We start from the raw sequence: 13866 nt of genomic DNA on the forward strand, positions 1-13866 counted from the left end.
AAGCTATTTCTCTAGAAGAACCAATGCCATCTCACTGGCCTGACTATAAAACCCCCTCCCCTCTCATTCCTGGTCATCATCTACACTTATTATTATAATTTTCCCTTTCCAAAACCTCTCATTCTGAGCTTTCTTGTCAAACGGACAAAATACCTGCACTTGTCATCACATCCCTTCCTCAGAGCCTGTGGCATTCTCACTCCCAAACACCTAAATCAACCACACAATCCTCATCTCACAGTATTGTTTTATGCTTTACTTGTTGTTTTTTCCTTCCTTATTTTTATTGCAGAAAAGGGGAAAATGAGATCCAAAACAAAAACATGATGCACAAATTATCCAAAGTAAAAATGACAGCATAGGGGAACAAAACTTGTTAACTTTTTAGGCACAGTTTCTCTCCTAAAGCAGCTCGCTTGTTAAGAAATGGGGATTCAGTGATGTCAGTGCAGGGTCAGACTGATGGGAATTCACAGCACACTGTCCACACCACCGAATGTGGAGGCACCCAGATCTTTGTCTTTGACACTGTGAGCCAGGCGACCCTGCAGCCAAAGCTACTTGGTTCTCAATCTGGAACAGGTTCAAAGTACCTATGGAGTCACCATCGAGCAGTGTGGATAACACAGCTCCACCTCCCCAATGTGCCTCACAGTAGTAATTAGTCCATACAGTCAGGCTTCGGTGCTTTTTCAAGCTTCCAGAGCTACATTTATCACAAGAAGCATCAATCACACCACTGGGCTATGAGGCAAATTTAGTTAGCTCCCAATATAGGGTGTGTTTACCTCCATACAGTGCTGTTGAAAAACCTCACTGCAGATATGAAAAATAGGTGTGGTTGCTCAATCAATTAAGCAAAAAAAAATTATAATCTTCTAATAAAAGAATTGAAAGTTACAGATTAGGCACTGCACATTATAATGTTTGGCTAGCAAGCACTGCAGCATTTGAACAGCTGCCACCCAAGAAACAAACCCTTGGGTTCTCCTGACTTGGCCAGAGCAAATTTGGCAACACAACAGCCCCTCCTGCAATATTTAAATTTAACAATTCACTACTAGGTTCTACCACTGTAAAATAATTCCAACTCTACAACATCATTTTCTTTAACTAGGAGTTATAAAGTATTATTTTAAATTTCATTGCACTGGGTAAGAAAAAAGAGTTGGACATGATTTGGAGACCATCAAATAGGGTGAGTAGCCAAGCAGCCAAAGAAGGAAAGATAAAGATGCACATAGGTTCTCACCTTCAGATACCTTGAGGCTGGCAAACATTTTGTTCCTACAGGAAACAATACAACTCTAGACCACCGCCTATTTGAGATCCAGTAGTTGCAGCTTTTTTGCTACAACATGAATGGCTTATTAAACCTACAGCATATCTGTTTTATTTAACTTCTTGGTGGAAAGGGGCCAGGAAAACAAAATGTACTTAAATGCTGAATTTTTTTTTCCAGGCTGAATGCCTTTCATCCAGTAAGACATTCAAAGCAGTGACCCAGCAAATGGATTGAAAAAGCAATCTTCCGTCTCAGTGCCACATTATCATTCCTATTCAGTATTCTCGGTGAGATATCTCAATCAGCTGGATGTGTGTGTAAGTGACAGCGCAGCCCATTGCTGGGTTAATTAAACATTTGACTTTAACACCCTCCCCATCATTAAGCAAATAAAAACAGATAATTCAAACTGCACTTCATCCACGGGGTACACAACATACATGTCAAAATTAAGAGAGTCCAAGGCCCTCAGGGAGTTCTACTCGGGGAGGTAATCAGTTTAAATCTTATCTGGTTTATCAATTATTCTATTGATTAAAGCAGGGTGATTATACAAAACTCCCTCTTGCCACATGGGATACATGTAAGCAGAGCAGGACAACACACACGGGCTCAAAAACGATTTAAAGAAAATACAGACAGATGAATAACAGTCTATTAGTACAAGCCAGCAATCCATAGCTGGAAAACCTGATACTTCTTCAAAGCTAGTGAATTAAGTCCTTCCAAATTAGAGTACCAATGCTTTTAGCTCATCTGCTCTAAAATCAGATCTGTATGTTGAAAGGACAACATTTCTTCATTTTAAAAAGGTAGTTTTTTTGCTTGAAGTATGTTTTATTGATACAGTCCCAGAACATAACAAAGATAGCAAACACCAGTAATTCCAGACTTTTAAGTCATCATTCTTATCTATCAGTAACTCTGAAAAAGTGGATGAAAAGGGCATTCTCTGTATTTTCACACTCCCACATACATACACGGCATAGCCAAAAGTAGAATGTTATATTTTAACGATTTAAGTGTGACAGATCAACTCAGACAAAAAAAGAATGTGCTGTGGATTTGTGGAGGTTTTTTGCTTTTGCATTCCTCCAAAGTGAGGCATTAGCAGTTGTGGGAGCTGCCACTGCCATGTACTTCTCATTTTCAAAAAGCCCTAACAGAAAATCCCACCTTGTGGTCCTTATCACAACTCTCTTGCATACAGCCACACTACACAAAGCAATTCCAGTTACTTCTCATTCCTCGTTTCCAGCTGAAGACTTTTTTCTCTTCATGTGTCTGTGTCCTGAGTTTACAATCACAGTCCCACCTCCATTATCTTCCAGTAATACTATGTTTCAAGTTTCATCTTATCCTAAACTGAACTGTACAAGACCTTGCCCCACACATACAAAACAGGAACCTTTTAAAAACAAAACACTGCAGGCTACTGCAAACAACAACTGGAATTTATTTCCAAAAGTTCCCTCAAAGCAATAATTAGCAGCAAAAAAAGCTCAGCTTTAAACCAGGGCCTTCTTTTTTTTCCCCTATACTATCTCCCATGATCTGTTTCATAATGGTCATACTGGTAGCACAAATTAGTCATCTAATCACATCTCAGCTCTTAACCAGGACACAGGGTATGAACCACAGAAGTCAAAACACCAACAAGCCAGAGAGCCCCAACACCTCACCAGCCAGTGCTGCTGGAGTTGCAGTCACAGGAATTTTAAGCAACAAGGACAGCTAAAAAGCAGGCCTGAGGTGTGTTCTTGCCCTTCACCTTCAGGAGGGGATTATGTGCTGCTCCACATTGGCATTGTGTGTGCATCCAACCATACTTCAGCCTCCTCTCTGTAGATCTCTTTTCTTCTTTGGAAGCAAACTAGAAGCCTGCATTAGCATGCTGTATTTTGCTCTCACCACTAGAAATACTGAGGGTGCTATTTGTAATTGTATTCTTTTAAGAGGTTTGTTCTCTGCAGCTGTTTTCTGCTTGCAGTGTATTTTGTGTAATCAGCACATCATCATAAATACATTGGCTGCTCCCCTGAGGGAAGCTGTCACTGTTTAATTTACAGAACAACCTGGCCAATGTGAATTCTAACACTACAGCACTATGGCAAGAAGTTACCACATTCGGAAAAACAGGTTTCTATGAATTTTTATATCAAGAGCTGGTCCCAGGACAATTTAGTTTCTAGAAATAGATTGATTTTAAAAGCACTCTATACACTGGATGGAATAGATTCTTTCCCATTTACAGCCTCTTAAGGCAGCACCAAATTCACTCTCACATTATTTTAAATGTGACAATCTCACCACAACCATCTTCACTTCTGACTTTTACCAAAAGAAGGCACTGGATATAAGTGTGTAATCCTACACACTAATTTTGTGTGTGTGTCTTTGGGTTTTTTTAATGAACAACCACCACATCATCATGTTAAGTTTGTCTTCATTTGCACAAGGGAACGTACTGTGTTGCAAGGTCAAATGTTATTACCTACATCAAAGGGTTGCTGCACAGTTTATTACTCTAAAGATGTGATAGAAGAGCAAGGTATATTCCTGAAAGAGTAGAAGTGTATGCAGCTTTATTGGCTGAATGAAGAGTTGCTTCCTTTGTTCGCTGGATATATGGTTGTATTTTGAGGGAATAAATCACAGGGATTTTTTTGTAGAAGGTAGGCAAAAAGCAATGGTTGATCTTGCTATACACAGACACAATTTGGAAAATTCCACAAGGGTACCAAATTATATTGGCAGCCATTTACGAACTTTAGACATGAGCCCTAAATAAATACTTGGGTACAATCAATGAGTTACTTGGCTATTTCATTCACAATGGCTACTAGAAGCAGTCTACCTGACTGTGTAGAAAAGGAGCCAAGAAGACTGAAATCCTGATTTTTTTTTTGTACTTATACACACATATACACATATATTTAAATAAGGAAATATATTAAAAAATGCTAGAGAGAAACAACTATAAACGTAAATAATATCCAAAAACCAGAATTCGCAAAGTACAAACTTCTTTGGGAATTCTCCTCAAAAAGCCACAAAAACCTCTTTCATCTATTTAACAAAAAAAATCTGCATTTTATGTCAAGGGGCGGCTGGTTGTTAAATAACTTTAGTATCAATTTTGCCAATTCTTAGTGGTAATTAGAAGCCCTGTTTAACATCACCAGACACAAGGCAAGTATACAAACATCATAAAAAAGAATCATGCATATCACAGAATATTTGCTACGTTTTTTCACAAGGAGAGTTTAATTTTACTTAGTTTGCAGAATATTCTAGCAAATTATTTTTATTTCAAATCTAACAAAATATAAGAAACCATTAAAGCAAAATAAATACTATCTTGTCTCTGATATGGTTTATGTTTATGAGAATGACCTACCAAACACAGATAAAACTGAGTGAAAATAGCTGAGATTTTATGGAAAAGTGAGACAGCTGGTTATCTGTGGAGGAAAGAATACAGGAAAGAGAATAGCTGAGTATTTTTACACACTATGTAAGTAATAGCCAACAGAAAGCAGAGGAAATAAGTTGAAATCTATCCGACGCAGTGTAGCAAAGTACTTCTTCAAGCTATAAATTTTAAAATTTAGCAAGTGCTCTTCTACTGAGAGTGTTTGGGTTGATTCCCTGAAATTTTGTGTGTGTTCACCTTATTTCAGAGAAGAAATGTTTCATTTTCTTCTCCTTATACAGAACTATTCAGAACTATCTCTGCATATTTCCTAAGAGTGACTGAATTCTAACATTGCTTAAATTTAGATGCAGGTAAGAAAGTATTTCATGACTTCTCCAAATTTATTGTAAAATACCGTATTTGCATTTTTAAATTAAAATCATTGGTGTTATCTTTTTGCCAGTTGCGCACAAATAGGTACAACTCGATCTTGTGCCACCGGCTCCCTCCAAAGTCCTCCCAGCCACCAAATCCAAAGTGATAACGGGGCGATTTACAGGGACTAGGCTGGTTCTAAACGCACTGGACCATCTATGACTGGTGCGAGGGGCTTGGAGCGGGGTACCCTCAGAGCCTCCTTTCTGCACAGAAAGGGACAAAGATGCAGGCTTTGGGGCAGCACGGAAGAGTCGCTGCAATGCGATTGAAGCAGCAAAGGCCGGCGAGCCCCGGGGCTGCAGTTCCGGGCGCGGCCGGGGGAGCGCAGCACAGCCCGCGCCATGGCCCGGCCCCCGCCCCGCGCCGCGCCCGCGCCGAGCGCGCACACGCACAGCCGCCTTCTAATTCAATTAGCGCAGCCTGCAACTCCAGAAAAGAGTAATTCAATTAGTGCATTGTGGAGCTCCACAATACCTCCAAGCAGATGTTCTCAATCCGGAGGAACCGGAGCTAGCTTTAAAGATACCTGTATGCCTCCAACGCGGCGCTGCATATGCCGTTTGTCACTACGGCTTTGCACACCTTCCTGACTCCTAACGAGGGAGGAAGGAAAACTCGGATGAGTTTTGTTTCATTTTTTAAACGCAACAGTCAAACTGGTGCTGGTGTGCTAAAAACCTTGCCCTCACCTTAGCGAGAAAAGCACATTAGTAGTAACCGGACCATCACTACCCAGGCTGATGGAGGGGGAGGCCTTGTAGCTACGATGCAGTTTAAATTAATCATTGTCCTGGAAACACTGAGGTGGTATTTCTCAGTGAGAGATACTGTCACACTTCTTGATACTCAGATTAAAGAGCTAATAAAAACACATGGAACTTCTGAGGATCAATATGGGTGCAGAACAAATGCCAATTTCTATTACTAAATGTAATTACTCAATGTAATTAGAAATTAGTGATGTGCTACAAAAAACAACCAAACCCATCCCACTGATCCACAAAGAAAGATTTCTTTCTAGTCCCCTTCATTTCTTTGCCACCTGAAAGGAGAAGAATATCTCTTGCTGTTGCTACTACCCGTGAGCTAAGATTTTGCAGCACACCCTGGGCAACTCCCTGAGTTTGATGGGCTCCCCAGCATCACCCAGCCAGACAACATCACCAGATTTAAAGAGGGATAAATCCTAAAAATGTTCAAGAAAGCTCTTCTGTAGTCACTGGGCACTTTATTTAAAGATATCTCCAGCTAAGCTAACCATCGTGGTGTTCCTACAATGAAGCTCCCAAAAGCCTGAGCTACAAATGGGGCTGGAGGCAATCACAAAAATGCGACTTGGCTTCATTTCTGCTCCATTTTTATTGTCTCTCATGCCTTTATAATTGCTCCTGCCAGGTGGTAAAATGAGGAAAAACAGAAAAGACTGCTGCTGAACACCTCCAACAAGAAACTTTGCTGAAAAAACCAGGTGTCACATTGTGGCAGTTCAATATTTCATAGCCAATACAAGGAATGTGCAACAGCACTGCAACTTTAAATCTTTGCCTCCTGTGTCAGTCTATCTCCTCTCATTGTAATGCCAAAGGGAACAGCAATCAGAGTGGAGATGTTCAATGTGATAGAGGTCAGGACACCAGTGGATCAACGTACCAGAAACACGACCTTGTTTATTTTTTTCCCCAGTATTATTGTTTACAGGGTGCTTTGCTCATGTACCTTGTGGTTCTTAGCTAAAAGATGAAATTACAGCCCAGGATGAAGCGCTCAGGCACACATCCAATTTGTGTTTCCATCTCAGAAAACAAAAAGCTTCTGAGGCCCTCGGGCTGCCATTCAAACTTGGAGAGGCTGACATTTTTAACAGCATGAACCAGAGACTGGCAGAGGAATGATCTAATGCATTTCTGACTTGTCAATCAAAGATCTCACCTCTGCTGTCTTGTAAACAGTTGGGGGCCACCTAACTACATTCACAACCAGGGTAGAGCCTGCTGCCAGCCAGGGGGGTGCTGGAGCCACATGCTCTGGCTATTAGTCACCAAAATTAGGATTCTGCTTCAGAGGTGCACTGTAAACAGCCCCCGGGCAGGCTTCACACAGCCACAGGCAGAGCAAGAGGGTGAATACAAAGCAGGCTTAGTGTCTCCGTGCTGATGGAGTCTGTGACTGGACACCCCATATCTTTCCCAATTAGAGACAGAACTATGCACACCAGCAAACACTGACTCCAAAGCCAAACAATTTCCTTCAAATGTATTTCTCACAAACACATTTCTGAGCATGCAGTTTGCCCACCCCAAGACTCCAGCTCTAACCTCCTGTATAACCAGAAATGATGTACTACTGCTCACATTTACACTGTATTTCCAGCAATAAAACGTCAACTTCTAACACAGAAGTGCATGAACAGGCCAAAGGAAATTTAGAGACACAACTGTTTCTACCAATACACTGACAATGCTTCTTTGACAAATATTCTGCTTTGTAACACAAAAATATAAACATTAGGGAAAAAAAGTAAAGGTAATTTGAAGAATAAGTTCATGCCTGTCTCACAGGGACAACAGACTTCCATCACTGCATACCTTTAACATCTTTGGTACGTTCACCTTTCTGCAAAAGTAATCTCAGTCCATAGACGTCACATCCATCCTGCACAGCCTCAAGTGCACTCCCTTTTGCTCCAATTTGCCTAGCACAGTACACCCATGCTGTCCTCCCCAGGACAGAGCTTTTAGCCCAGACTAAGGAAGTCTCACATGCATGCTCACTTCTGCAAAACCTAGCAGAATCATCCCCTTCACCTGACAAACACTGAGGTATAGCTCTTTATGGCCAAGATCTTCAGGTAAAACAAAATGCAAATTTCTGACATTCTGTAGAGACATTTCTGAATTCAACAAGACGTTGCTACCTCCACCACAAAAGTTAATCCTCCCCTTTGACTACCAGAGCCTGTTACAGAAATAAAAGTTTCAGATTTGGCAAAATAAAGCTGACAAGACAACTCTCTTCTTTTTGACCTGTGTCTAGGCTCCAGACAAAGGTAGTAAAAGCATGACTCTTGTCCCAAGAAGTCTACAATCTAAACAGGAGCTGGTATTTGTGTTGGCTGTGAATTAGGTAAAAAGGAAGAGGCAGACTGCTCTCTGCTATTATGGCAATACATAAAATCTTTGGCAAGACTTTCAAATTCCTCTTCAAGCCTCTTCATTTATACAACAGTCTACAGAAATTAATTCAAGAAAATATTTTGGTCTTCTGCCGACCTGGAAGGATTAATACAATCATTCCCTTGGCATACTTGATGAGTGTAATTGTAAATTTGAATTTTCAAAGAGCTTCAACTATGAAAAGCAACATAAATAGAGCCTTGTGAGCATGCATAGAAAAATATTTTAACAGGTAAAGTAATTATCTTCACATGGAAAATGTCATGAAAACAGGCACCTGTTGGCGCATCTGTAAACTTCCAAAGCACAAATTTCTAAGAAAAAAGAGCATATTCTGTATAATTTATTTTTTATTATTAGGAGAACCAATATGCAACCTAATTTTCAGTTGCTTTGAAGATTAACAGTACTGTAATATCTGACATCCAAGACCCTGAAAATAGAATAGCTAGCCTTTTTCTTGTTAAAATACCCTCTTTGACTTGACCACTTCCCACAGTGCCTTATAGGAGTTCATGTTCCAATCTGCTGCCATCTTCCACCATGATTGCTATGAAATTCAGCTACACAATAGGCTATCAGCTGCAAAGTCCTTTGAGATAAAAGATGTAAAAAAGAACTGTTTCTAGCTCCTTATTCCCCTATTCATGGGTTTAGCCTTAAAGCCTTTCCCACTGCAGGATGATTGCCTAAAAACAGGGCTGAGGAACCAGAAGATCCTGTTTTCACCTGTCTCCAATAATAAAAACACAAAGAAGAAAAATGAAGTACTTGACATATTAACAGAATTATCTCTAAATCAACTACCTGCCAGTGCTTCCCATGAGGAGTCAGCAAGACTTTAACTGAGCTATTCAAAAAGAGCATCTTTCCACATTTCTGTCTGAGCATCTGAAGGCAGGCATGTAAATAACTAGACAAATTCAGCAGTGACTAAGTAGCCTTCCAGATGGCATCTTCTCTTTTGCCACAAGCAAAGAACATTGATATGCTTCTCCAGTTACTTCAAGCTTGCTATGGAATAAAGAAAGTAACTTAGTATGAGAAAATTCACTGGGCTACAAGAAAGTCTTTAATGCTTTCCTGAAGATTTGATACCAAAAAAAAAAAACCATTAAAGAATGATGAAATACTGCAACATCACTGCTTCAAGCAGGCTCCAAACCACTCCATTCTGCACTGGAAAATGCAGAAGCCATGCCTCAGAGGGGAGTTTTCTTCAAACCATGCAAGCTAATGAGGATCAATCAGAGCCCATTGAAAAAAATGGACTGAAATGTGTATGACTCAGTGCTGCAGAAGCTGTTGCTGGCAATGTGGTTTCTCTCTCAACTGGCAGTAAATGTGCTCCTCAACACAACAGTCAGAGTTCAGTGAAGAGTACCAGTTTACTATTTCAGATGGCAAGTAGGACATACTTCCCCAATTCCCATAGTCACTAAATACACATGGAAATGTCTCTCAAAATCTGCAGAAATGCAAATGTCCTACCAGTATCCCAGCACAATGAATCCCTGTGCAGCTGACTCATTTGATCCCAAATATCAATGCACTGCATTAGCAGAACAGTTATTGCTCATATCTACCATTAGTAAGGACATCTTAAGCTTAAATAAATTAATCTTTCCTTTTTTAATATATGCCTATTTTAAGTAATCAAAAATAATTCAAGTAGAAAGGAAGAAGTCTCAATTTGAATTTATAAATTACTTTCCATATACTGCTAAGCTTAAAGAGATTTGAGATTCCTTCAGTAGCCAAAAGCTCAAAAATTAGGCCCATATGATTTAGTCAAATTATGCAAATCAGGATTAGGAGTCTAAACTCTGTTGTCTCTAGAGTCCTCTTAGACTAATAAAAAGTCGTGTTTCCCCCTCCCCCAGAGAAAGCCCCACTAAAAGCTTGGATCAGCAAAGGAGGCCTGGCAGGACACCTTCCAGAGTCCATCAGTGCTACTGCTGTGTCAGCAAAAAGAGTTGCACCAAAAAGCTGCAAGACACTTAAACCTCCTCTGGGACTAAGAGGATTATTTCCATTACTATCCTAACTCTGGGAGCAAGAAGTAAAACTTAAAATAATCTTTGCATGCTTTCCTTTAAAGTGCATAAGGAACTCACCCCAAAACAAGTGAAAATTTCAGTAAGATTCTGGCCTTTTCTTTTTCTCTGGTTTTGAAAGATGCTGGTAAATACAACTCTCTGCCACAGGTTAGGCCAGCAATAGCATAATCTAGCAGCATAAACCTCAAAGTAAATGTTCATGCGACACTAAACTCAAAAAAACATGCTCTCTGCAGAGATACTCATTAAGTCCTCAGCCACTGCAGTTTATAAAATACCTCAGTTTCCAATGTGAATATAATATCTCTGGAGCTCAGACTCTGCTGTTATGTCCACATGCCATCAAAAATGCTTGCAATGATCATGAGAGCCTTGTCTAGGTTTCTTGATGCTCACGCAGCACCTTACTCTCTACCCATGGGAGAATGTCTGCATTTTTTAAGATTCACTGGTCACCCAAAGGGTCTGAACAAACTGGTTTGGCAGAAAACTGACTGATGACAGAGAAAAGCCTGAATCTAACAAACTCAGAGATCAAAGGGATAAAAAAGTTTCCTTTATTTGCCTTTTGACTGATGGCTTACTTGGATAATAATTTTCTGTAGTCAAAATGTCCAGACTCCTGCTAACAAAGCTGAAGTAAAGAATTTCTGGCATCAATTATCATCATGGCAATGAACTCACCCTCTCAGTCCTTCAAGTGGCACACAGAAAATTTAGATAGGAGGGGAATCACAAGTAGCCAGAACAGCCAGATTGGAGACGGTGTGATGGATGCTGTTTGCCAGATATAATTAAGTGGTATCTTTTTGACACAATTTAAAACCAATGAAAAAGATGACGGTATCAAGCCAACTTAGATAAAATAATTATATCAAAGGTAAATGGAAATGCCCCAGCTGCCCTGAATCTACACAAGATGGGTTAAAATACCAGAGATCAGAATGACAGAGGAGAGGCATAGAGTATGAACCAGAATAAATAGAGGTCAAGCAGGCAAGTAAAGGAGATGCACACGCACACAGATGGAGAGAAAAGGAGTGGGGAGAGACAGAAAGTACCTGGAAAGCTGGGAGTGCGCCAGTCCCTGGGTTATACAGGCATCGCAGCGAGGGCATGCTGTCCGCCAGGCTGGAGCAGCCCAGCCACAGAGATCTGGGCATAGAGCACTGCAGAGAAAGGACAACTATGAGATGGGGCTGTATGAGACAGGATGGCACAGATTACAGGAACTTTTAAGGCTTAGCCAAATGGCATCAACACAACGGCCCTTTAAGACAGCACTAATTGCTGAAGCATCTTTTTCCTTGAGAGAAGCTTTACAGATGGCATAGTAGCAAAAAAAAAGGCACTATGGATCAAGAAAGTAAATTTTGATTAATATTCCACAACAACGTGTTGAGTTTTCCCAGTAATAGAAAGTTTCTTTCCAATTAATCAGACCTATTCTCTATCCACAGCAATGCTCCAGGCAGAACACAAGGCAAGCAATTGGGCAAGGAAAGCAGAAAAGTAAACGACAACTTTAAGTCTAATACTTGCAGGGAAAAAAAGGTTTGTGTTTTGTCTGTAAATGGATTTTCCTAAATAACAGAAAAAACCTATGATCCAAGGTGAATAGGAAGTTTGTGACACTTTTTAAGAGTTTCATGTTTTTGCTTGCCTTGTTGTTTGTTAAATAAAATACAATTTTTGTAATAAATTGATTCAGTTCCTACAAACAGAAATACAAAAAAGGAGCCAAAGCAGCCAATCAAGGAAAATACTAGCCATTTTGATAGTTAAAGCCATTACCCCTTGAAATAGAGAGCTGCTTATTCATTTTACACCACTACTATTAAATTTAGGGATGCATTATGATAGCAATTGCTTTTACCAGACACAGAGTTTTTGATGCCATAAGCAGTACTGCATTTGTCTAATTACTGGCAAGGCAGGAAAAAACAAGTGTATTTTAAATTGGCAGATAGCCATGAAAACTGAAGGATGCGATAGATTAGCTGCTGGAGATTTTAAACCCTCATACTCTTCTTTTTTTGCAATCCTGCCCCCACTTTTTTTCTTTTTTTTTTAATAGAGGGGGAGGGGATGGGAGGAAATTTGAGTGGAAAGGGCAGCTGGAATGGGTATGAAATGACAGCTGCCTTCTGAGCCTCCGTTTCTTCCTGCTCTTGAGAGGGCTAGAAAACCTTACGCAATCTTGCACTAAATGAGTATGTAAGAGCAACATAACCCATCTCTGAATGAGCAGAAAGGTGATCACCAACATCCATAATCTGGTCCTGTGCAGACAGACACAGAGATTAACCTTGTCTTTCACCACAGTCTTTGCTGTACTTTGTTGCAATTTACACTGCTGTTCCAGAAATAGTATTTAAAGGTGCTGGGGAATATAACCTATAGAAACATTCTCAACTGAAGTTTATGATACCTTAAAATACATTCCTCACTGCATTTTCATTTGAAAAAAACCCAACCAAACAACTCTTCCCTTTACAAAGATACTGAAACTCAAGAATTTGAGTACATCATAGTACTACATATCACATGAACTTGCTACTTGTATGTAATGCCCCTCCTAAAGCCAAAAAAATTACAGCCATAGTATTGTAACAAGCTACAAAAGTGAGCCATACTTCCTTGTCCACAACTCTAACCTCTTAAACACTCCCACATACAAAATACCTTCCAAATGCCAGCATTTTTTTTCTTTGCAATGTAATATGTATCACTACAGCTACTGAAAGCTGTTGTGACAAAAACCTTTTTTTTTAAAAAATGAATACATGAGATGGACATCCATGGTTAAGCATTTCACCAATTTTATTTATTTAAATCAAAGCTGCTTATTAGTCTCCAAGAACATCACAGTAACAGGAGATTCACTCCATGGTTCCTCTGATGATGCAGAGCAAATTCACTAGGTGAGGATCAGCTGCTTACCATTACCCATCCCAGGATTCATAACATAATACAAAATAAATATGGGATGACTTTTTTTTTTCACACAGCTATAATTTATTCCATATTCTCAAGCTTTCCCATCCCTGAGGCTGCCTCATGTTTTTTGTACTGTGATAATGAACTCAAAGAACTGATTGCCATTAAAACTGGCTGATAATATAAAAAAAAGAGGTTACTTTAAATATTTGTACTGACTCAAGCATGGAAAGGTACAGAGGCAGGAAAAATGAGGAGCACTCTGTCAGTGGAAAGGCAAGCTTAAATTGACTCAAGGTTTACGTGAGATTACAGCTCAAGTCAGAGTCATTACAATCTGCAGGTAGGGCACTCTATTGTGCCAGGGAACTTACAGGGCAATGAAATGTCTTCCTCTAAAATTGCCACAATAACAAAGGAAAACATTGAAGGGCTATTCTGCAGAGCTCTCTGTCCAACAGAGGATATCATTCCTCACCCATGCACTCCTGCCACTTAGTATTGTTCCAGAGTTAGGAAGTACAAAGTAAAAAACTACCAATACCTTAGATG

The 13866-nt window shown here is 39.9% G+C and overlaps 1 protein-coding gene across 2 annotated transcripts in view; it reads right to left on the minus strand.

The window, feature by feature from the left end:
• BTRC (beta-transducin repeat containing E3 ubiquitin protein ligase) overlaps positions 1–13866 on the minus strand; it is a 114853-nt gene that overhangs the window by 76088 nt on the left and 24899 nt on the right. For both annotated transcript variants that reach the window (XM_058810435.1, XM_058810437.1), the window contains exon 2: positions 11436–11543. In XM_058810435.1, the coding sequence (XP_058666418.1) occupies positions 11436–11543 (108 nt within the window). The remainder of the gene's footprint in view (positions 1–11435; positions 11544–13866) is intronic.

The sequence above is a fragment of the Ammospiza caudacuta genome, chromosome 9 (assembly GCF_027887145.1).
Source record: "Ammospiza caudacuta isolate bAmmCau1 chromosome 9, bAmmCau1.pri, whole genome shotgun sequence".
Classification (NCBI taxonomy): domain Eukaryota; kingdom Metazoa; phylum Chordata; class Aves; order Passeriformes; family Passerellidae; genus Ammospiza; species Ammospiza caudacuta.